The 22,710-nt window shown below is 35.9% G+C and overlaps 1 protein-coding gene across 4 annotated transcripts in view; it reads left to right on the top strand.

Annotated features, from left to right (window-relative positions):
* The window catches only part of KIF18A (kinesin family member 18A), a 30,342-nt gene that overhangs the window by 908 nt on the left and 6,724 nt on the right, over positions 1 to 22,710 (top strand). For 3 of the 4 annotated variants that reach the window (XM_085581224.1, XM_085581223.1, XM_077784397.2), the window contains exons 2-13: positions 89 to 472; positions 1,139 to 1,296; positions 2,190 to 2,294; positions 3,200 to 3,310; positions 6,227 to 6,424; positions 7,654 to 7,827; positions 8,722 to 8,796; positions 9,021 to 9,130; positions 12,256 to 12,418; positions 12,935 to 13,099; positions 13,527 to 13,648; positions 13,823 to 14,061. In XM_085581224.1, the coding sequence (XP_085437350.1) occupies positions 148 to 472; positions 1,139 to 1,296; positions 2,190 to 2,294; positions 3,200 to 3,310; positions 6,227 to 6,424; positions 7,654 to 7,827; positions 8,722 to 8,796; positions 9,021 to 9,130; positions 12,256 to 12,418; positions 12,935 to 13,099; positions 13,527 to 13,648; positions 13,823 to 14,061 (1,945 nt within the window). In that variant the 5' untranslated portion in view covers positions 89 to 147. The remainder of the gene's footprint in view (positions 1 to 88; positions 473 to 1,138; positions 1,297 to 2,189; positions 2,295 to 3,199; positions 3,311 to 6,226; positions 6,425 to 7,653; positions 7,828 to 8,721; positions 8,797 to 9,020; positions 9,131 to 12,255; positions 12,419 to 12,934; positions 13,100 to 13,526; positions 13,649 to 13,822; positions 14,062 to 22,710) is intronic. The other variant, XM_085581225.1, reaches the window with a different exon arrangement.

Genomic DNA, 22,710 nt, shown 5'->3' with positions numbered 1-22,710 from the left:
GCCCAGCACAGGGCCCTGACCGAATGTGTGAATGGCTGGAAAGAGTGAAGGCTCATATTGAAATAAATGTCCTCTGTGTGAATTGCAGAAAGGATTCAGCTGCTGGATCTGACCGAGTGCTGGCCGTGAGGCTGGGGAGCAGGACGGATGACTCCAGCCAGGGAAGATGTCTGCAGCCATGTCAAAGTGGTGGTCCGTGTCCGGCCAGAGAGCCAGAAAGAAAAGCAGGGCAGCTTCAGCAGGGTGGTGCGTGTCATTGACCAGCACGTGCTGGTCTTTGACCCAAAGGAGGAAGAGGTTGGCTTCTTCAGCAGAAGGAGAGTGATCCATAGGGATATCAATAAAAGACAAAGGAAAGACCTGAAGTTCATGTTTGATGCCATTTTTGATGACAGCTCATCCCAGTTGGAAGTTTTTGAGCACACTACCAAAAATCTAATTGATGGCTTCCTAAATGGATATAACTGTACAGGTAACTTTGTTATTTATCTTCTTTAATTAAAAAACTTACGGGAATTTCTCAACATTTGTACCATTCTGTCCGATAGCCGCAGGAGCGTTAAAAAAGCCTGAGATAGAAATAAAGCATTGTGGTTTAATTCACAGATATGAAAGGCTGACATTTTAGCATATAGAAGTTAGATAGCTCTACTCCATTTTAAAAATAAGTTTGTGTTAAGGTTATAATAGACTTCGGAATTTTATCTAAAATACATGTGATAATGGGAGTCCTCTAGAGTTATTCAAGCAGAAGCAGTTGTGTCACTGAGTGTATGACATAAGCTGCTTTATGAACTCTTTAAGATCTTGGGGCTTTTTAATTGGCTGCTGGACTCTGGTGAGGAATTGAAATGCCTATCAGCAATAAGTTGATGGCTTAGGGTTATGAGAGTAAGTAAATAATATTTTAATGTGACGTAGCAGTGAATGAATTTTGAACTGAAAATTCAAAAATGTTATTTGGAAACATCTCTAATTAGAGATCTGAAAGGTAAAGTTTAAGTAAGAAACTATCTATTTATGAAACAGTTGTGCAGAATGACAGAGGACTATAAATGTTCTTTTGTCTTTGGTGTTCCTGATTAGCTTACAAATAAATTACATGTTTTTGTTTTGTCGTTGTTTGGGGGAAATTCAGTGCTTGCATATGGTGCAACAGGAGCTGGAAAGACTCACACAATGTTAGGTTCTCCTGAAGATCCTGGAGTCATGTATTTAACTATGGTCACACTTTATAAACGCATGGATCAAATAAAAGATGATAAAACATGTGATGTTGCTGTCTCTTATTTAGAGGTGAGTTCCTGCATTTGATATGTTGCTTTGAATAAGTCATATTTGTAAGTAAAGACAAGCTGGTTTTGCTTTCCTCTGGTCCTTTCTGGGGCTTGACAAAAGGTGTCCTTATAGGAGTGGAACTGCCTTGTTGGTGTTCCTTGTTGGTGATTGGTGTTCCTAGGCACCTATCACTGTTTTACAGGAGGCTGCCCAAAAACCACCACTTCTACCATACTTACTGATCGTTCATGATTTGTGTCTTGCCTCTGAGCATCTGTTGATGTGTACAAGGAAATATCATTTCAGGGTAATATTTTAGGACTTCACAGTAACATCCTGTAATACTGTGAAAAAGCACCACAAAATGGTCTTCTGTTTTTACAAATAAATGTTTTGGCACTGTTGCTGAAGGGTGCTAGTCAAATGGTTATCTTTTTAGCTCCTTCAGTGTCTTAATGGACTCTAGTTGGTACTTGGGAGGGGTAGAAGGAGATGGGGAAAGTTTGCCTTGCCATATGCTTCTACAGACCAAGAAATAAGAGATTTAAAAATTTTAACAGAAGTAGGTTTGAACTAAGAAATGTCACTGAAGTAGGGATTGTGATACACAATGGGGAAAACCAAATGCTTTGCATTCATGCTTGTTGCAAAACTGTTTTTTTGTAAAAAAAGGTAATTTTTTCAATAAAGAATAAAGATTATTTACTAAAAATAATTACTCCTAAAATCTAAAAAGAAATCATATGAATTGAATATTTAAGCTTGGTATGGGGAAAATGTAAAAAAATTATAGCCAGAATTCTTTTCTTTGTCCTAAAGGAGTATTAAAAAAGACTGGTGAATTCTGTTTATTTAATTCTGTCAGCTATGGGAATATTTTATAAAAATATCTTTTTCATTTCCTTTCAAAGGTTTACAATGAACAGATTCGTGATCTGCTGGTCAACTCTGGACCTCTGGCTGTTCGTGAGGATGGCCAGCAAGGGGTGGTAGTTCAAGGTCTGACACTGCATCAGGTGTGTAAATATCTCTAGAAACTTAAAATGTGCTTGAGATATTTGAGAACATTCCCATTGTTCTATGTGAGAGTTTAATGGAATTTGATCATTTCCTAGTGGGTTTTTTTCTGGCAATAAGCACCAGTAACTTGAAAATCTAATTAATTAGTTAAAAGTACATTGTGGAAAAAAACCTGCTAGTCTTGTTGAATGAAAATATAGAAGCATTCAGTCTTTGATATCAAAAGGGTACATTGACTTGATGCTTATCCAGCAGATTTTGGAAGATTTGTTTTTGGGCTAAAATATCTTGGCATTGCCTTCATTACCACCTTGGAGTGCTCTACACAGCTGTGAAGTCTAAAGGTTGTTTTTGTTTGTAAATAACCATGTTTTAAGAGTTCCATGTTAACTTACTTTTCCAGACCAGCACAGCAATTCTTTGGTAAGGTCAGTGATAGAATTTAGTTTTCCAATCTGAATATCCATTCCTGTGGACCTATTTTCTTGCAGCTTTGTGTGTGTTACGTGCTGTGACAGGAAACAATATTCTAAGCTTGCCTAGCTCTGTGAACATACTTCTTCCCAAACCTTGAGTCTTGTGAGGAAAAGACTTTTCTTGTAGTAAAGCATTGAATAGTGGTATACTAATTTAAGTCCAGACATTCCAATCTAAAAATATTTTCTGATTTAAGTTGCTGCACTTAAGTGCTTGCTTCTCATACCTTACTGCTTTTTAGCTGAGAATATTTGACGTGCCTCAATTCAAAACCAGGAAATTTCTTACTTCTAGGTAGCTAAAATTTGAAGTTTAATTTTTTTTGAAGGCAAATGTTAAAGTAAATGTATTTTCGAATCGGTGTATTCCTATAATGGATGGAAAAGGAAAGAAACTTATATATTTATGTGTTCTACTCTTAAAGCCTAAATCAGCAGAGGAGATCCTTCAGATGCTGGATTATGGAAACAAAAATAGAACCCAGCATCCCACAGATGTTAATGCCTCCTCTTCCCGGTCCCATGCTGTCTTTCAGGTAAGATGACACAGCCAGTCAACAGTGGTCTTTACTGGGAGCTGCAGGTTTTGTTTAAAGATGAATACAATGGAAGCTTTTGCTTTTAAACGGTGTTGAACCTCAGTTTGGGGAAGGGAGGATTGAAGGCTTTCAGTTTACTCTTCTTGTTACTCCTTTTTCCTTGGAAGTGTGTAATGGTTCTCAATGTTTATGTTAGAAAAAAGGAATTCAGTGACAAGATCTCGAATTCCAGTTGTTTGAACTTATATATAAAATATGTACTTATACCTTCTTAACTTATATTCCTTAGAGGAAATAGCTTATGTAAAATGGTAATTTAAAACTCATAGACTTGCATATTGTAATCTTAAAAACTGAAAGTTGTTATTGGTTTTTTTAATGCTTTTTGGTATCATGATGTTGCTTAGCATTTCTTTGGAAAAAATAATTTACAGAATGCAGTTTATGTCTGACTAGAAACTAAGAATCTCAAATAGTACTTTTGTGTTTTACTTTCTTAGTTAATGTTAATTTTGATAATAAAGTGATTTTCTAATATCCTGGTATGGATCAAGTTTTAGAAAAGTGAGGTGATGATTCTTAGTTTTCAGAAAGGAGTTTTGAATGAGTTGTACAAATATGCTAAAACTTAAGACTTCTCCAGAGATTTTCAGGGTTGGCTACACTGCCTTATTCTTCTGTCTTCTCTTTTTAAATACACCTGTGGTGTTTAAAAACTAGTCCTGTTATCAACAATGTCTTTTTTTTTTTTTCCCCGATTTGCTGTTAATTACTGCAAAGCAGTATCTTGATTTATTCAATTCCACTCTGGGTTGAAAAATATAAAAGTACATTTGATTCTGGTCTTTGCATTAGAGCTCTTAACTGTTGGGAAGTTTTTAACAGTATCTACAGACTTACACAATGCGAAATAACTATAAGAAAGTTTAAAAAAAGACAGCTTCTAAGTATGGAACAGAACAAAAGTCATTGCCATTCTAAAAGCTTCTGTTTTCCTATATACCTTAAACTTATGTTTGCACTTGCCCTTCCTGTTTTGAATTTCCCCTGAGCCTGCCCTTGCTCTGCATTGTACAGGATTGCACAAAGACTTCTCTTGAAGTGGTTTGGGTTGAGAGGTGCATTGTCAGGGATGTGTGCTGCCTTTAGAAAGGCTCCAGGTACAGTGCTGCAGACAGATCAGAGTGAGCTGCTGATTTCTGGTTGTTTACTTGCTGGTATCTCTTATCTCCCTCACCTTTTCTTAGGAAAAAGCTCTGCATTTTATTATCTGGCAGGCTTTTTCTCAGTACGTTTCTACAAGCGGCAAGCAATTAAATAAATCTCTTGAGTTTCTCATCTGTTTCCACAAATCTGTGACATTCTGCATAGCGGAATTGTCTTTGTTTTCAGAGATGTAAGCATGAGAAATCCCCAGTGCTGTCGTGATTGCTCTTCATTTTTAATGTTGCTATTATTTTTTAAGAGTTGCTTTTTTGTAGAGATAGTTTCAGATAATATCCTGATCCCATAAAGTTAATAAGAAAAGCTAAAAATAACCTGACTCAGAAATTGGTAAGTCTTGGCCCAGGACCTTCTTAGCTGATTTTACAGATGCAAGTTTTGCTTTACTGTACCATATGTCTTAGGTTTGAAATATCTATCTGGGTCAGGCAATTACTGCATCTGAGAGGAAAATCTGAATTGCTGCACTGTTCTATTGAGAGTGTTCTGCTTTGGGGCATTTCCTGTATCTTTTGAATTCTTATAAAAGCTTGAGTCATATAACACAGTTTGGCTGTCACCCTACCTTTCCCTCCTTCATTAATGATAGTTACTGTGTTGTTCTGGTAGCATGTTCCCAGCCTGAGGTTCTTATTTTTTTGTCTATTATACTGGAAGCAGTACAACTGAACTTAGTTGTACTGTTTGATATAGAAATATATCTGTTTGAAATAGATTTATGTTTCATGGCAAGTCATACTAATTTTATTTTATTATTTCACAATACTTGTCGATTTATTTTCTGTTACAAGGTACTATGAAGACTTCACTTCTCGTGTACAAAACTTAAAGCTACAGAGGTAGTGAGATACTGTTTTTACTAGTCAGTCGCCTTGTGTTCATGGCAGCTCTTTCCTAATTCACTGTCCAGAAGGGCATTCATGAATGTGTCAGTAACCATTAGCCGTATTAACAAATGGCAGGGCACTCAACACAAAAGAAGCAGAAATAGATACTGTGAAAGTATAAAGCCATCTAAGGATAACTTTGATTCTTCTTACTGACTGTATGTTCATGCTTTGCCTGCTTCCTTATAAACCTGACGAAAGAATACATTCACCAGCAGAAGGAAGCAGAAGCATTTATTTATTTGTCCATCTTTGTACATGAAAATTTCAGGAAGGATGGGGTGAAGGGGAGCAAATGGCTTCAGGAGGCATCACATTTGAAAAGATCCTGGAGTGTACATTCACAGCAGTAAATGGGTATTGTTTCCTATTAATGGAAGATACAATTAAATCTAAATCACTGAAAGGTCAGCCTTTTCCTGGTTTATCCCTATACATCTCTTTATGGTGTACTCCTAAATGTGCATTTGAAAAAGGAACACCTCTTTCAGTTTAAAGTTCAGGAGTGTGATATGCATTTTTGGTGCAGAAGAATCAAGAGCTGTGAAATTAATTTTTTCCTGTAAAAAAAAGTCACTTATCATTGCTGCTTTGTGAGCCTGGGCCAGTTGGTTGCTTAATCCTCTGCAGCAGGATGTGAGAGAACAAAGTACCTTGTGCTCCACTTAAGTGAAGGGAAAGTGGCAGGAGATCCAATACAAATGTCTTAAAACAGTTGTTGCACTATGAAATGAATTTACTGCTTAGATTGGTTAGTGGTCACTTTTTAATTGTTTTCTTCTTATTTTTTTTTTAATTGTAGATTTACCTTCGGCAGCAAGACAAAACAGCTAGCATTAATCAAAACATCCGTATTGCCAAAATGTCTCTCATTGACCTGGCAGGGTCTGAACGTGCCAATGCAACCAGTGCCAAGGGGGCTCGTTTTGTGGAAGGAACAAATATTAACCGGTCACTGCTGGCTCTTGGAAATGTCATTAATGCCCTGGCAGATCCAAAGGTATGTGCTGCGTGCCCATGCAGTCTTGGCCTCCTAGGGTTCTGAAAACATTTTAAAAAGTGATCAGCTGACTGAATAATTTGGGTTACATTGATGCTGCTCACATCATCATTCTCATATAAGATTGTCTTAAGGCTTTCCACCATTGTATCTGTGATAGCTGAAAGACAGTCCCAGTGAGTGAGAAATATCAAAAATGATGTGCAGCTGCCTAAGGATAGCATCAAAGATGAATGGTACCTGCTTTTCTTATCTAGCTTCTTCAAAATGAAGCATCTATAGGGAAGCTTGCATAAGTACATGAATAACCTTACAATTAACCTTTAATCATAGGGGGGAGCAGCTTTTGTAGGACAAAACAGCACCTCTTCCAAGTTGTTCTTTTGGGATCTCACATACATCCATACACACACACATCCCTGCTCAAAGCAGTGAGTCAGTCTCCTGATCTGGCTCACCAGCTCAAGACAAGGAATGATAAAACTTGAGCCTTTGCATAAGTGAAGTCCATTGTCTACCATAACACTCTTTTTGTCCTTCTGCTCAACTAGCAAATTCCTCCTTCAAATATGCTGGGAGAAAATCAGATTTAATTTCCCTTCCTGATGCTGCATTTCCTCATCACCATCTTGTTGGAGGGGAAGGTGGAGTTAAAAAATCTGTACCACAGATGTATGGAAGAATCACATTGATTTACTTGATATGAGATTGGGTTCCTAGTGACCAAACTTGGTATCATGAGATGAAAATTCTGTAGCTTCACAAAGCAGAGTATGTGTTGCCTGGAAAGGTGTGAAATCTCCATTCTTGGAGGTAATCAAAACTCTACTGGGCATAATCCTTGCTATCTTACTTTAGCTGACCCTGCTTTGAGCAGCAGAATTTAATTAGAGGGATTTTAGAGGTTCTTTCCAATGTGGATGATTTTGTAAACTGAAAGTAATTTAATGTAGTTTACCTTTTCTGTTAGTTGTCCCATCACAGAAATAGGAGTTACATATCCAGACATCAGAAGGTAACTTAGCTAATACATATGTTGGAAGGGTGCTGAACAGTTCCAAGAGACTTAAACTGTTTAAGATGTACAGACACTTCAAAGAAAAATTGCTTATGTCAAAGAAAAGTTTCATGGCTGTTTGTCATGTTTTGTATTACTGTTGAAATTCGAAGCAGACTTTTATTTAAAGTACAGTTAACTAAACCATGCAAATATCTATCACTCTTTCTAGAGCAAGAAACACATTCCTTATCGAAACAGCAAACTTACTCGTTTATTGAAGGATTCTCTTGGAGGAAACTGCAGAACAGTAATGATAGCTGCTATTAGCCCATCTTCTTTGTTTTATGATGATACCTATAATACTCTGAAGTATGCAAACCGGGCAAAGGATATCAAGTCTTCTGTGCGTATATTGCTTTTACTGATCTCTTGTCAAAGTACAATAGGGTAGTATTAAAAGAAAAATAATTTCTTTTGGAATATTATATTTTGCTTCCCTTCTGACTCAAAAATTTGTTCTGTTGCATCTTCTTTCTTTACAGTCAGCTCTTTCTTATCTGACTGATAGGTGTAGCGGAGACATAGTAAATCCTAGATCTGGCCTAAAAGCAGCATAACTTCCTTAATGAGATGATGCTGCCAGTTTGAAACAGTTTGTTTTGTGAGCATGAAATTTGGAAAGCTTGTAGAATTCACATCCTTTTCCACTGTTTCGCTATTACTTTCTCAGAGAACTGAAAAGTATATTAGACATTTCTGACCAGTTGTACAAGAGCCAATCCAGGTTTGTACAGGTAGAATTCAGCTGGAGTCAAGAAGCTCAGCAAGATTGTCTTGATAAATTAAAAACTGGAATGTCCTTTTCTGCTCTCTATTGCTTAATTTTATTTTTCATCATCTTTTTTTATTGCAGCTCCTAATTATTTTTCTGTGATTCACTGGGTTCACTGTACAGGGTTCACTGTAGTTTCCATTTGTTGCATACTTAATGGTAGCTTTTATAATAAAATGCACAAGACAGACATCTAAATAGTAAAACTAATCTGAATAATTGCAAAATGTGCATGCATATGGAAATGAAATTATTCTTGATTTGTTGAGGGAAATGTCCTGGCCATGGGTGTGCAACAGATGACAGCAAAAGCTGTCATATTCTCATTGTGCAAGTCAGAATTTTATTAATCTCTTTCCTCATAACATAGTGTATGTGTAACTATGTAGTACATAAACACAGCATGCTTATTATGCATGAACACATGAAGGAGCTGCCTTTAAATTCTAATTTGTTTCTTTGCAGTTGAAGAGCAATGTTGTTAGTTTGGACAATCACATAAGCCAGTATGCTAAAATTTGCAATGAACAAAAGAAAGAGGTATGTAAAAAAATCTGTTAACTTTGAATATAATAAATAGTTGATGGGATTAAATCTGTAAGGTAATATGGGTGTAATGTATTTTGAAGGAAGAAAATTTTGTCTTCCGAGAGGAATATGACCTGCTGCCATTTGTAAAACTGTTCAATATCAGCACAGAATTATAATATTGGGAAACAAACAAAAAAACATATCTCAACTGAAAGGCGCCTCTTTTGGTTTAGATCCTAATGCTGAAGGAGAAACTGAGAGAATATGAAGAAAAGCAAGCAAGCATTCCTGAAATTCATAATACTGCAGAATGTTCAAACAACCAGCGAATGGAAATAGAAAGGTAAATGAATCACATTTGCTTCCAAGCTGGAGTTTGTTTAACTTGTAAAAGCGTTTGTAAAACAAACCTACTCTTTTCAGTATTGGTTTTCTCATTTTAACATTGCTTTACTTAGATCTAGGTATGGCTTTGCCTGACGTGTTGGTTCTTTTTAGAACAACTTGGTGGTGGTTTTAAAACTAAAGGGGAGGACGTAGGAAATGACACGTGACAGGAAGGAGCATAGGAATGCTGGCTTCCAGCAAAGCTCCTGAACAGGTTGTGTTTGTGGGTAGGCAGAATGCAGTTTTGCATAAATGACAGCAGCTCTGCAACTGTTGGCAGGCACTGATTTGAGTGGGATCTTTCCTGCAAGGCTTGAGAGAGACAAAACCTGGAAGGTTTTATATAAAGGGTTCGCTTTATGTTTGTAGGTTCCTTATTTTCTATTGCTTTAATACTTCTTGGCCTCTTTTTCTTTCTGGTAATGTTCCTGTCGATCTTTTTTCATGTGACAGTCTCATGAGAGAACACAAAATGTAACGAACTCAAATGTGAAGTATCAATTTGTTGCAGAAGTCACTGTATTCAGTGAAGAGGATAGGTTTTGAAGAGAAAGGCAAGTAATTGTCAGAAAGATGAGATATGCAGAGACACATCCAGAAAGTCTAAGTTGACTCAGCTAACTTTTTTTTTTTTTATTTGGCCCTTTGAATGTGCTGGTTTTTAACCTGGAAAACTTTCTGAGGTATAGTAAGAAACCATTCAAAGCAAGATATTCTTTAACTGTGCTTTATTTTAGTGGCATTCCAGACATTTCAATAAACCCTTTCATTCAGGTTATTTGAATTAAATTTTCAAAAGAAGTGTGGGCTCCGAAGTCATGTTGATAGTTCTGACAGTTTTCCTGCATATTTTTGCACTGTATGTCTTTAAGATTGATTTAATTTCCTGTGATTTGCCCTTTATTTCATTCTTTGTGTGTGGGAAGAGTCAGTCAAGGGCAAGGTCTCTAAAATATCTTTTCAAAAGGCTGGACATATTCCATGCCAAGGTTTGCTGGTCAGAGAATGTTCCTTTGCATTTCATTGTTATGGAAAATCCCAAGGGCAATGTGTAAACCTATCCCAGTCCCTCTGGATGTCAGAAATGATGTGGAGGTCTCATTCTCTTCTTTCTCAGGGGAGTATCCTGCCAGATTCATCACAGCAATGTAGTGTGGGTAATGAGTTGATTTCTCCCATTCATTTACAGGTTTTGAAGGTATTGTGGTGCCTTCTTCCTTTTAGTTGGGACAGGGAAGAGAGCCTTTTCCATTATCTTGTATTTCAGTCCAACCACCCATGGTTTTTTGCATCACTGTTACCTGAAAGAGACTTACTGAGTACCACTTGCTTCTTCAAACCTAAAAGTCATTCCTCCTTCTGCCGAAGCTTGGAGATGGGCTCTCTGCCAACCCTTCAAGTCTTGAGCCTATTAGGGTAGACAGTGGACACAGAAATGTGCTAATTGAAAGACTGAATCCACAAAGGCTTCTATACTTTATGCTTCATTTGGAACATTGATGAATATAAGTACACCAAAGGTTGGTTTAGCAGTCATGGCTCCTCATAAGCAGGATACAAAGAATCAGAATCTCCACCCTCCTCTGAATTTTTTTACACAGTTTTTTACTGTGATGGAAACTTGGAGAATGCACTTTGTTTCCTTATTGCTGTTTCCCAAGCAGCTGGAAAGAAGCATATTTCTGTGGATAATATGGAGGACAAAAATTCTCCAAGCAGTGTGCAATCAATCAATAATTATATAGATAGGAACAGTGTGAGGTAAGAGCTCTGATACTCTGCAGTTGACTTTTTCATTATTATGGAATCTTTTAGGTTAGAAAATACCTCAGAGGTCATGGACTCCAGCCATTAACCTATTACTGCTCCTTAAAGTAATAGCACTTATAAATTCTGTGAGTGTTTTAGTACACATTTTACTTAGATATGATAGCATCCTCTAGACACTCAGTGAAAGCCTCTTGTATTTCTAAATCTGCAGAGAAGAATTATTTTCTTAATTCTGTTTCTTTTTAAAAGACAAGTAGTAAAACATTCAGAATAAAAGACTCAGTCAAACTTTAGACTGAAATAGAATTACTATTTCTGAAACACTGGCAAGAAGTCAAGTACATTACAAGAACGTCTCTAACTTGTTCTGGAGCTGAACCTAGGTTTTTTTAGCATTTTTACAGTTTTTCATTTTATTGGTTTTTTTAATACTGAAAACTGTATAACCTCAAATGTTGTATGTCTTTAGAACACTTGCATGTTAAACTTTGATTTTTATGTAAAGTTCCAACAACGTAGGATGTAATGAAATACCTTATACATGAGGTTGGTTGTTATTGAGATGTACAGTGAATTTTTGGCTATTCTGTACTGTAAAATTTCAGTATTCAGGAGTGAAGTGAGAAAGTACCACCAGTGAAAGTTATATTGCAGTATGGCAATGCTTCCAGGTCTTCTTGTTCTTGTTATTCTGCCTTGTGCTGCAGACCAGGTGTACCCAGATAACTGGTTACTCAATAACTCCTTGAGTACTATCTACCACAGTTTGGTTTTCCCTCGCGTTAGCCTAGTATGTTAGCCTAAAACATGTGAAAGTTCTGATTTTTGTCGTCCATTAGTGATGGAAATTGTACAGTGCCCTCAGGGAAAGTGAGTATCCGCAGACCTTTGTGGTTTTCCTTTTTTTGAGGATAGCTAGCAGGGTTTTGAGCACCTTGTGTGTCTATGGCAACAGTAGTCTGATCTGTTTAATAAATTGATGTAAAAAGTAGAGAACATGGGTGTTTAGTATCTTCTGGTGTTAAGAGAAAGGCATCTGAAGCTTCTTCACATAAGTCTTATGTTGTCTTCATAATTATGATAAGATTTATTTTTAGTGACTCATTCAAAATTTCACATCCCATTTTCAGTTCAAATACATGAAATTCTTACTGATCTACTGACATTTTATTTAGTGCCTATCTATAATAGGCTTTACTTATTTCCTTTTAATTTCTTTATTTTATTAATTTGGAATTTAAAATTTCCCTATCAAAGAGATAGTTATAAAAAGTCTTCAATAAATAATTAATTATTATCCTTTGGGTTTAGGTACAAAGAAATACTTAAAAATGTTTTTGCAAACCGTGAGGAAATCAGAAAAGAGTACCTCAGGGTGGAAAAGAAACTGAAAGAAAATATACTAAAGAAATATTACCAGAATCAGTGTCATGAACAAATTCAACTTATGTGCTCTGAAGAAAGAGTAGAAAAGGTGAGTTTTCTGTAATGTAGTTCAGGGTCTCAGCTCTTCATTTTGGTATACTTGTGTGAGTGTTTCTGAAGCAATTGTGTAATGAATTAAGGCATAAATATTTCATAAAAATGGGACACACAGATTATCACTCCTCTATGACTATTGATGTAGTGACCTGTTTATGGAGGTTAAGGACAGAGTATAGCTGTCTTTTAAATAGAAAAGGGTACCCTTTGCCTTGTTAGGACACTACCTTGCCTATGTCCAGCTTGCTGTTGCTGGTTTTGTGCCTTCTAGTTGTCATAGTTCAGAAACAGTACAGACATCAGAAGAGTGATGTTTGAAGATAGAGGATTTTCCTTTTTACTTAATGCTTTTTGTAGGACATGCTCGAGTTGCTAGGAATTATTTGGTTATGTTATATAAAAATAAGGAAAAAAATCTTTACAAAGAAAGAGAATTTGGTAGACATAATTTGAAAGTTTCCACCTTAAATGTTGATTATTTCTGGGTGGGGGGGGGATTTTTTTTTAGGCCACTTGCAAGCGGGATCTAAGGCTTTCAGCACTTAACAGCCACTATGTACGCATGCAGAAGAAGAAAGAAGAGCAGACCAATCTTTTTGAGGAAAACACCAAATGGCTGCACCGTATTGAAAATGAAATGCACCTCCTGGGTCAAGATGGGTGCATCCCAAAAGTAAAATGCCTCTCACTTTGCCATGGTTGGGGATGGGGGGAGAATTGGAAAAAGGGTAAAACCTCCGAGTTAAGAATAGCTTAATAAAAATAAAGTAAAATATATGGAGGGAGTATACAAAAAGAGTCAAACATGTTTGGGCATGCATAGATAAGCATCCATGTGTGCCTGTTGGATTTTTAATGCTGATTGCAGCACACATACTATTAGTCAAAGGAATCTACAAAGTTACATTTATGCATGTCAATAAAAATCAAATAATTCCTACTTTTCTACTGTAAAACTTTATTAAAATAATATAGCTCCACTCCATCTTTACTTTTCAATATAGACTGGTCTAATATTATTTTTAGTTGAAGTTTTAGTTTCTTTCTACCAGTTTGATGTACAGCTGTTTGATTTTCATTTTATTTCTAATTTCCTAAAGGAACTTTATCAAGATCTGCAATATTGCCATTTAAACCTAGAAGTTCAGGCCCTTAAAGCCCAGATTGAGCACATGTTGACTCTGGTATCCCTTCAAGATCAGTATAATAAGCAAACAGAAAAGTAAGTATGATTTCTTGGCGGGTGGGATGAGATGTTCTGGCACTCCTAACTTGAGAAGACCTATTTAGAGAATTTAGTTTTAATTGAAATAAGCAAGATTTTTCTCAAGCTTGTTTTCTGGATTAAAAATGTGTTTCCTTAAGGGAACTTGTCTTGCCTCTTGCTGTTTTACAGAGTACTAAATACTGCACTTCCAGTGCTTCGCAAGCAATACCTGATGTTGAAAGAAGCTGGCTTGACAAATGACTTAAATGAGACTGAATATGCAGAGGTTGAGCAGCTGATTCAAAGACAAAAATCAGTAGCTTGGGCTGACCAGGCTGAAGAAAAGAAGCAAAATCAAAACCATGAAGTAGAAATGTCAGCTATCTTTTCCTTCCCAGAGCTTGTGAGCAGACCAAACACCCCATGCAGTAAGTGTATCATTCAGTTTTTCTCTGTTGGAAATACTTGTAAATATCTCCTGCAACAGTCAGATATTGATAATCCATAAACACAGATGTGCACTTCTGCAGATACTGAAGCCAAATGTAAAATTGAGTCTCAGGCCCACTTTCTGTGAATTTTACACCATTCTTAATTAGATATATGCAAGATATTTACTTTTTCAATGGCTAGGCATATACTGTAACAGGTGAATTAATCCTCTTGTTATAATGTACCCCATGTATCAATGTTCATAGATCCTGTGAGTGCTATTAAAAATTGCATTTGAATCTTTCATGTGACATTGATGGGAAAGGAATCATAGTGTTGGTTGGTTATAATTCTGTTAGAGTGGCTTGAAACGTTAAGCAGGTATAGTTTTGTGTAATTTCCAATAGCCTTGAGGGAGATGTGATTTAGTATTAATTACAGATTCTCTTGGAATAAATTTACTACAATATTTTAGAAGTTTATTTCCAGGAATCAAAGGACTTGCCATATCTACCATGGAACTGGCTTTTATCCTGATAGCCCCATTTTTTCCCCCTATAACTCTATGAAGCTGGCTTTTCTTCAACTGTCAAGTGAGTTGCCCTGGAGCATAGTCTGGGTAAAAAGGGATGAAGAATCTTCACAGTCAGTGCTGTTCTGCTGGATTACATGCCAAATTTCATCCTGATAGTGCAAGCTCTGGGGCCCATGCTTGTGTTTTGTGCTGCGGCCAGAGAGCACTCAACACCCTGAGGCTTTCTCATTACTGCTAATAATCTGTAACTGACAGACATCCATAGGTAACAAGAGAAAAAGAGATAAATACTGCTTCAAAAAGTACTTCAGCTTCTCACAAGCTGGTAGTTCCAGAAAGAGCATTGACCCCTGGTGAACTGTGAAATGAGTTTCCTCCTTTTGATAACTTTCTTCTTTATAACTTGGCAATTATTGTATCAAAACCATGTATTGTCCATCTTCTCATTAGGAGTGTCTGTGATTTTTTAACATGTGTTTTTGTTGCTGTTGATGGTACCAAATAGTTGATAGACTGTGTCTTGCTGTCTGCAGTGTGAAGTTCAGACTGTTGGCAAGTGGGCTGGAGTTGTTTGGTTTGTTTGTGTTTTGGTTGGTTTGAGAGTTTTATTCATGAGTGGCTTTGATTTTAATTTGGGTTGGCTTTTCTTTTTAATGTGTGTTTGCTTTTGTTTCTGCAGAGGGAAGGAAAAGGAAGTTAGCAGATTTGCATGCTTACACTTATTCTGCCCATGTTAGTCAGGGATTCTTTCAGCAAGATTGAAAGCTAATATTTATTTTAAATCATAGGCATATGTTTTTAGAAACGTTTTTTTTTGTGTAGAGGTACTTGTGTTTTCTGACAGAGTAGATAGGGACACTAATCCAGAAGTTCTGTAATATCCTTTATAACAAAATATTTATTGCAATGAGTCTATCTTGTCATATGTAGGTTATATTGTTGTGAATTTTAGTTTCTGATGTTACTTAGCTATGTTGGAGTTGTTGATTAATCTACTTCTTTTTCTACCTTTCTTGAAATTTTGTGTTGGAAGAGGCCTGGTTGGTTCTTAGGGAAATATTAAAATTACTATTATTTAAATTCCACATCAACTATTTAAACATGAACATTTCATTTTATTAAAGTCATTAGACATTATTTAAGGGGTTTTCAGGAAATTTGTGTAGGTTTTCCAATTATTCTCTTATCCTAAAGTTGTTGTTCACTTTGTAGTTTATTTAAAGTTGTTGTTACTTTATGTTCAAGTAGGTAAATGATTTTCAGTTTTCAGCTAAAACAGACTTTTTTCAGTTGTAAATTGTGCCTTTGCCTGAAGATTACCACAAAAATCTTTTGTGGTATTTTTATTATTTCCTTTTTGGCCTTTGCAAGAGGAAATAGGAGACATTACTGTCACTCCTTTCCCCCTCTCATTACATACAGGATAAAACATGGTAGAAACAACTGTTTTCCAAATTTTGCAACCTTTAGGGAAAGGTTACCTAAAATACTAATGGGGTTGATACAATCGCTTCAATACAAGTGGGGAGGGAAAAAGTAATCCAATTACTAGTGCTTGAAGTTTTTTTTTTTCTGTTCAGCACAAACACAACTAAATAGCTTCTCTTAAATTGTTTGTTTGCTTGATAGCAATGCAATGATTCCTTTCTATGAAATGTAAGTCTGGAGTGTTTAGATTGAGGAAGAGAGTGTACTAGGTCTGCTAGTAACAAATCTCAGGTGCTGCTTTGAATCTATGTTAACACATTTGGAAGATAATTTTTTGATGTAAAATCCCTCTGCAAAGATGAGATAGCACTCGTATAAAACACAAAGCATTATGAGAAAAATGTTCACTTCTCTTCAATGTAGGCTTACAAAACAAATAACTGTATCTCTTGTGGAACTTGGACGTATCTAGGAATGTATGCAGTATCCATTCATTATCCAGTTTGGAAGTTTCAATCATTAACAAACTACAGGTCTCTCTTTAGTTACTATGTGTTGAAGTGGGCACTCGTGTAGGAGACCATCTGTGTTTAAAGACAGTGCTGAATTCTGTGTGTGGCAGAACATGAGGTTGTAATCATTGCAGAAACTTTTTTAATGACACAGACTTTTGCCTGCAGTTCTTTGAGAGAACCATGATAATGTTCAGTTGCAAATTGATTATTATTGGATGTTTTCACATAAAAATTAAAATATTTTTTAAATAACTTTTTTGATTACAAGCACTTTGATTCTCCAAAAGGTCAAAGCAGCTACATAAGTTCTGCAGAATAGGTAAAACTATGAAAGCAGGACTTTAAGGTCTTGTGTGTTTCTTTGGAATTGACTACCTTTGTTTAACTGGTCCTGAAGAACAAAGTCAAACCAGTAATTGACGTGGGAAGAGAATCTGAAAATTGCAAAGAGAAGGATAGCAAAGGTGAAAGGGTAGGGGGGTTTATTCTAGTCTTCTACAGAAATAAGTTCTTGGAATACCATTCTAAATGTTCTTACTTTATTATATTAAGTCATTTTGATATGATCTTGTTGTAAGGTCCTTCTTTCAATCAGGAGTTCAAAAATAGCAAAGAATTTCAGCTGATTTGCAGTAATGCCCAAGTCTTTGTAATAAAGATTACTCCTTTGGAAAGGGTCTCTCATATACCAAACAGTATTAAATTTGCAGTATGGGAGGAAAAGATAATGTTTTCTGGCCGTTTATTCAATGTCTGTTTCTATGGTCAAATTATCAAGATGGTCAATTCTAGTGAATCAGCTTTTGATTTCTAGTGAAAGCTCATTAAAGATCATATGCTTTGCCAAAGAAGATGGAGGGCTTCACTACCGGAGTTGACCACCTTCTGTCTTCTTTTTCCTTTAGCCTTTGAAATCTTTTTGCAAAACACCTTTTGCAAAATCCTGACCTTAATCAGAAGTTAAATTTGTTGCTTTTTACAGAAAATGCTGGCTTTACAATATTTTTTTTTTGGACATATACATTAAAAATTTATATTAAGCTTGTGTATGCTTCATGTAATTATAAATGTGCAATGTCATGAACAATTTTTTGTCTCCAAGAAAGCATGAGTTAATTGAAGAATGTATTTGGGCACCCATTCTTAAGTGTTCATTAATGGGGAGCCATAGTGTATTCCAAGTTCAACCTGATGGGTGGAGAGCTCTGACTGGTACTTGCATGTATTTCTTTGAATGGGGAAGTTCTTGGCACTGTTTCAAGCATCCCATTTCCAGAAGCCTTACTGTACGTTACCACTGAGAGGATGGAATTGATTTATAGAGGGGAAAAAAAAAAAAAGGCATCCATTGCCTCCCGTTGTCATAAGCATTCTGATCTGAAAAGTCAATTTTTTATTTTGTATGGCAGGGAAAATAGAGGTATAGTTGCACACAGCAAAAGATTTTAATAAAAAGTAGGAAAAGCATGTGTCTTGAATAGGAAAGATTTGTCTTACTGAGCAGCTCTCCATACTGTCTCAAGTGACTTCTGAGTATTTTTTTCTCATGCTGCATGAAGCAGTACACCTGATCACTGGGACTTGCAAGAATGCAGCCTGGATTTGAGCCTTTTTCAGCTCACAGCTGTTGTTTGTGAACCTGTTGTGAAACTTGCTATCACAGTGATGATGCCTTTGGGTCACAGGAGTATTAAGGAATTGAAATGCATTGACTAGACCTCATTTGCAGTTTGGAATTCCATGAGTCAGTTGTTAAAGGAATGAAAACGTATGATTAGAATTGTAATTTGATCAATGAGTGGTAGCCCAGAAATGTTTATTGAAATGCATACATTAATATTTAATTTCACTTTAGCAGAACAACCTGCTAGACTTAATTTAGCACAGCTTCCAGAAATAATCCCCTTATGCATGTATTAGCATGAGTTCCAGAAGAAGACAAGTCTTGGCCATTATTTTGTCCCTAATGTCAATTAGAACTAACTCAATTCATCAGAGCTGTTTTACCATGAGCTCTGCTCACTTTTCCTGTGACTCATGTTTCACACATAGTGCATTCTGCTTCTGCTATTAGTGCACAGGACTGTAAATATCTGATATTGCTGTGTTTCTTGTCACATAAATCTGTACTTCTGAATAGTGTTCTGAATAGTCTTTTGGGATAAATGATACAGCAAACTTAGGACCAAAACCACCTCGTATCACTGAATGGGGGTGGTTGATCAATGGGCAATGGCTTTTATGTTTAATTTCTGAGTGAATCTCTTAAATAGTATCTTAAAGAATCTTTTTTAAACACCAACCTGAAATTAAGGATCAGCAAATATGTGATCTCTAAAATATATTTGGGATAATATTTATTTTTAAAGAGATGCATTATAGGTGTGAAAGTACTAATTAAGGAAATAAAACTTCCAAATTTTTCTTTTAAGCTACTTCATCAAGTTAACTGTGGCTGTTCTGTAAAGCATATACGTGATTCATTTTTGTATATAAAATAAACAATATTACTGAATTATGATGATGACGATATTGGTGCAAAGGATTGAAGTAGCTATAAAACATGAAGCAAATATAGCCTATAAACATAATATTCTTCCTTATTAAGAAACACCTTTGAATTTTTTATTTTTAATAGTTTGAGCATGTTGTTTATCTCGCAGTAGGAAAATGACAATAATTAATGATCACCATTATCTGTCCATTCAGGAGCTAGTTGGATTTGTTCTTTAAGGAAATGTAAATAGCCCTACTTCCTTCTTCAAGTATCATCCTCAGTATCATGTATTTAGAGATTTATGGAAGTAGTAGAGTTTCTGTAGCAACTTCGGTTGTCTGAGTCCCTTTTCAATAGTAGCCCTTAAAAGGCTACTATTTTACACTTGCAAAACAGTTAGCAACTAGCTCAATATCTTGCTTCCTTACTAAGACGGAAATAGAAGCAGTGGCAATTCTTTGTTTTGTGGGTCATAATGTTTTTCTTGCTGCATGTTTATTTACCTGAGGCCATAACTGTTTGGAGCTATATACAATAGAACAAGAAGCTAAAGTGGAATTAGGATTTTGGAGTTGTTTTTGTCCATCATATTTGATTTATATTATATACTGAAGCCAAGTTAAATATGATATTGCTGGTTTGTTCACCTGTTTACTGTGTTAGGACCAACCTAATAGTCTCACAAAAAGCTGTGGGAAGGGACACTCCTTAAGTATCTTGTATTGTTTCCAAGACTTTAATGACAAGAAAAGCTTGTTGATTTTAACTTAGTTTTACAATGAGTTTCATTCCAGAAATAAATAGATTTTAAAAATAGGTCTTTGTTTTTACTAACAGCTTATATTTGCCTTATATAGAATTCCTGCAAGTATTGTTATTAGTTTACTTGTATTACAGTACAAAATGCTCTCCATTATGATGGAATTCATCAAATTATTTATGTTGGCAGTACTTTTGTGTTCTTTACGTATTTAGTTAATGATTTAAATGCTGGTATTTACAGTTAATTTTAAAATGCTTCCAATATTTAGGCCTGTAGAAGCTTCTAAACCTTGGCACTCCCACCAAAATGTTTCTCCATCAGACTTTCTTCTAGTAACTTTAGGACATTAGCAAAACCTCAGTGTCTTACAGTAAGCAAACTTTGTGAAACTGAAACCTCCCTGTCCTAATGTAGCAATGGACTAATAGAATTCTAACCATCACTTTTCCTGAAACAGACATTCAGATGCATATAAATAGGAGTAAAAACTAATAAATGAATATTTTAAATGTGTCCTGAGTCATTTAATGGATAGTTGTTTCAAACACTAGATTATATAAACCTTATTATTGAAGAATATAAGATGTCAAAAGTATTTTTAAAAAAGGTTTGGATTCAATTTTTGGTTGTGATGACTAGAATTTTTTTTAAGATTTGTTAGTCTTTTACACTGAAGTATATATTGTACTTATTAAAACAAACTTAAAGAGCAAATACATAATGAAGCATAGCATTGTTGATAGTGACAGAGAGTAGATGTTTTAAATTGTTCATAAATAAGTTTCTTGTTTACTACTAAATCCAACCAAGTCTTGGAGAAATATGTCTTTATCACAGTGGGCCTTTTTTTATTTTGGGGGGAGGTCAAGATTACATTTGGGGATGCTCTGGTCCTGTTTTACTGCTGTTTCCATTGCACTGCTCATGGGGAATATCCTGAATTAGCTTGGTGTTTAGATTGCAATCAGCATCCCAGCAACCTGCTGCATTTCACCTGGTGAAAGCTGGCTGTGAATGAGATGCTGTATAAGATAATAATCTATTTTGCATTTTAACAAAGAAAAGGTCCTTTACATATATAAAGCAAGCTGTACCCATTCACAATTCAGTTATTTCATGTCAGGTAGTTCTCTCAGGCCCAAGTTTTCCATCTATGTGTTTCTTCAAAGCTCCATGTAATTGTTCATGTAATTGTCCACACTGCTTTTCCCATGAGCAGTTTAAACATTGTTCATTGTAACACTGAGCCCCTGAGTGAGGAATTAATGTTTGCTTTGGTTTCTCAATGGTTTCATTATTGTATAAGTTGTGGCAAGATAGAACAGTCTTGTGGCCTATATCTAATTGACTTGGTACCTGTGCACACTTTGGTAGTACCTGTTGTAGCCTCCTGGAGCAGGTCTAGGTTTCATTGTGGTCTTTAAATCCTTGGCTGTCCTTTAGAGCTCTGTTTTCTGTCTTCCAACTGGGCATTATCTCATCTAGCTGGGCATCCAATCATATGGCATGTCTAGTACCAAGGTGTGTAGCAAAATCAGTGTTGAGATGATCCCTCCTTGGCTTTTTATCAATGAAGATCTTACTTGAGCCTTTTCCCAGGAGATCTGATTTCTGAGAGTGCTTGGGGAAAACAGATTTTTTTAAAGCATCTTGGCAAATTGGGTTGCAACTGGGCAATGAGGTCAATATTAAATGGGTCCTGTGAAATGGTAAGCAGAGAAAAAGCTACAATTATTTAAGCCTTGCTTTCTGTAACAAATCAAGCTTGTGGAGGTGAAGTAATATAATACATACATGTTTTTAATCAATCTGTCGTGTTCAGAGTATGTTTTTGGAACAGTTAAAATGCCCTAAGTGTTAACACATGAGAGAGAACTATAGAAGTATTCAGACTGAGGAGTTCAAACTAGCTTTCTTAGTCTGAGGCACAAATAGAATGAAATTTAGAAGAAATAAATATTTATCAACACTGTTCTGGGAATACCATAGTTAATTCCTGAGTAACTTGCATCAGTTTAAAAAGCAGTTCTTTTTGCAGTTTAGTTGCTCATAGGCATGAAGTAGGCAATGCAGAAAGGAGAAGTATGAGTCTGGCTGCCAGCTGAAGGGGATCCAATCCATAGGCATTTTAAGGATACTAGGCTTCATTTCTTAAATTTGCGCTGGAAGTTAAATATAGAAGCACTTGGGGTTTTGACAGCCCTCTCCTGCTCTTGATTTGTTTAAAAAAGAAATTTCATAGGTTTTTGGTATTATAACTGTATAAGTCACCATTTGAACAGTGAGCTGTCTTAAAATTATCTTCCTTCACTGAAAGCTTCAGTAAGAGAAAGTAATAAAGGCAATGGCCAAAGTAAGACAGAAAAGGCCTATTTACTTCAAAATAAAACCATTGTGACTCTTAAAGAAAAATTGTTTCAATCAGGATGAATGAGAATGGCCAGTTACACTGTATGGCTTGCTTTATTTTTGAGGGAGGGGGAAGTTGTTAGTCAGGAGCTTTGTTCCCCACAGTTGGTAGAGTAGGGTGATAGATCCTAGTAACTAATACCAGTAACTTCTTTGTTTGCCCCTTTGCAAAACACTATTTTCTCATTTACACTGTCAGAAAATTTTGTCCTTGTAGATGGTTCTATGTCATTCCTTTATCAACAGTCTCATTATTCTGCATGGTACTTGCTGGGGAAAAAACCTGGCTCTGATCAGGAGTCAGCTCTAGGTTACTGTGATTGTACCATCTTAAAGTCTGAGTTTTGTCATGGCAGTGCAATAATTTTCAATACTCTTACTCTTCCATCCCCTCTTGTCATGTGTCAGATCTTAGCTGTGACGATTTCCTTAACCTCTGGGATTAACTGTACCAACCTGGTCACGTTTATAATACTTCGAGTGTCTCAGCAAATGCCA

This window comes from Lonchura striata, chromosome 5 (assembly GCF_050655825.1).
Source record: "Lonchura striata isolate lonStrDom1 chromosome 5, ASM5065582v1, whole genome shotgun sequence".
NCBI classification, from domain to species: domain Eukaryota; kingdom Metazoa; phylum Chordata; class Aves; order Passeriformes; family Estrildidae; genus Lonchura; species Lonchura striata.
Note: the sequence above shows the minus strand (reverse complement) of the source record. Positions and strands in the feature narration are given on the sequence as shown.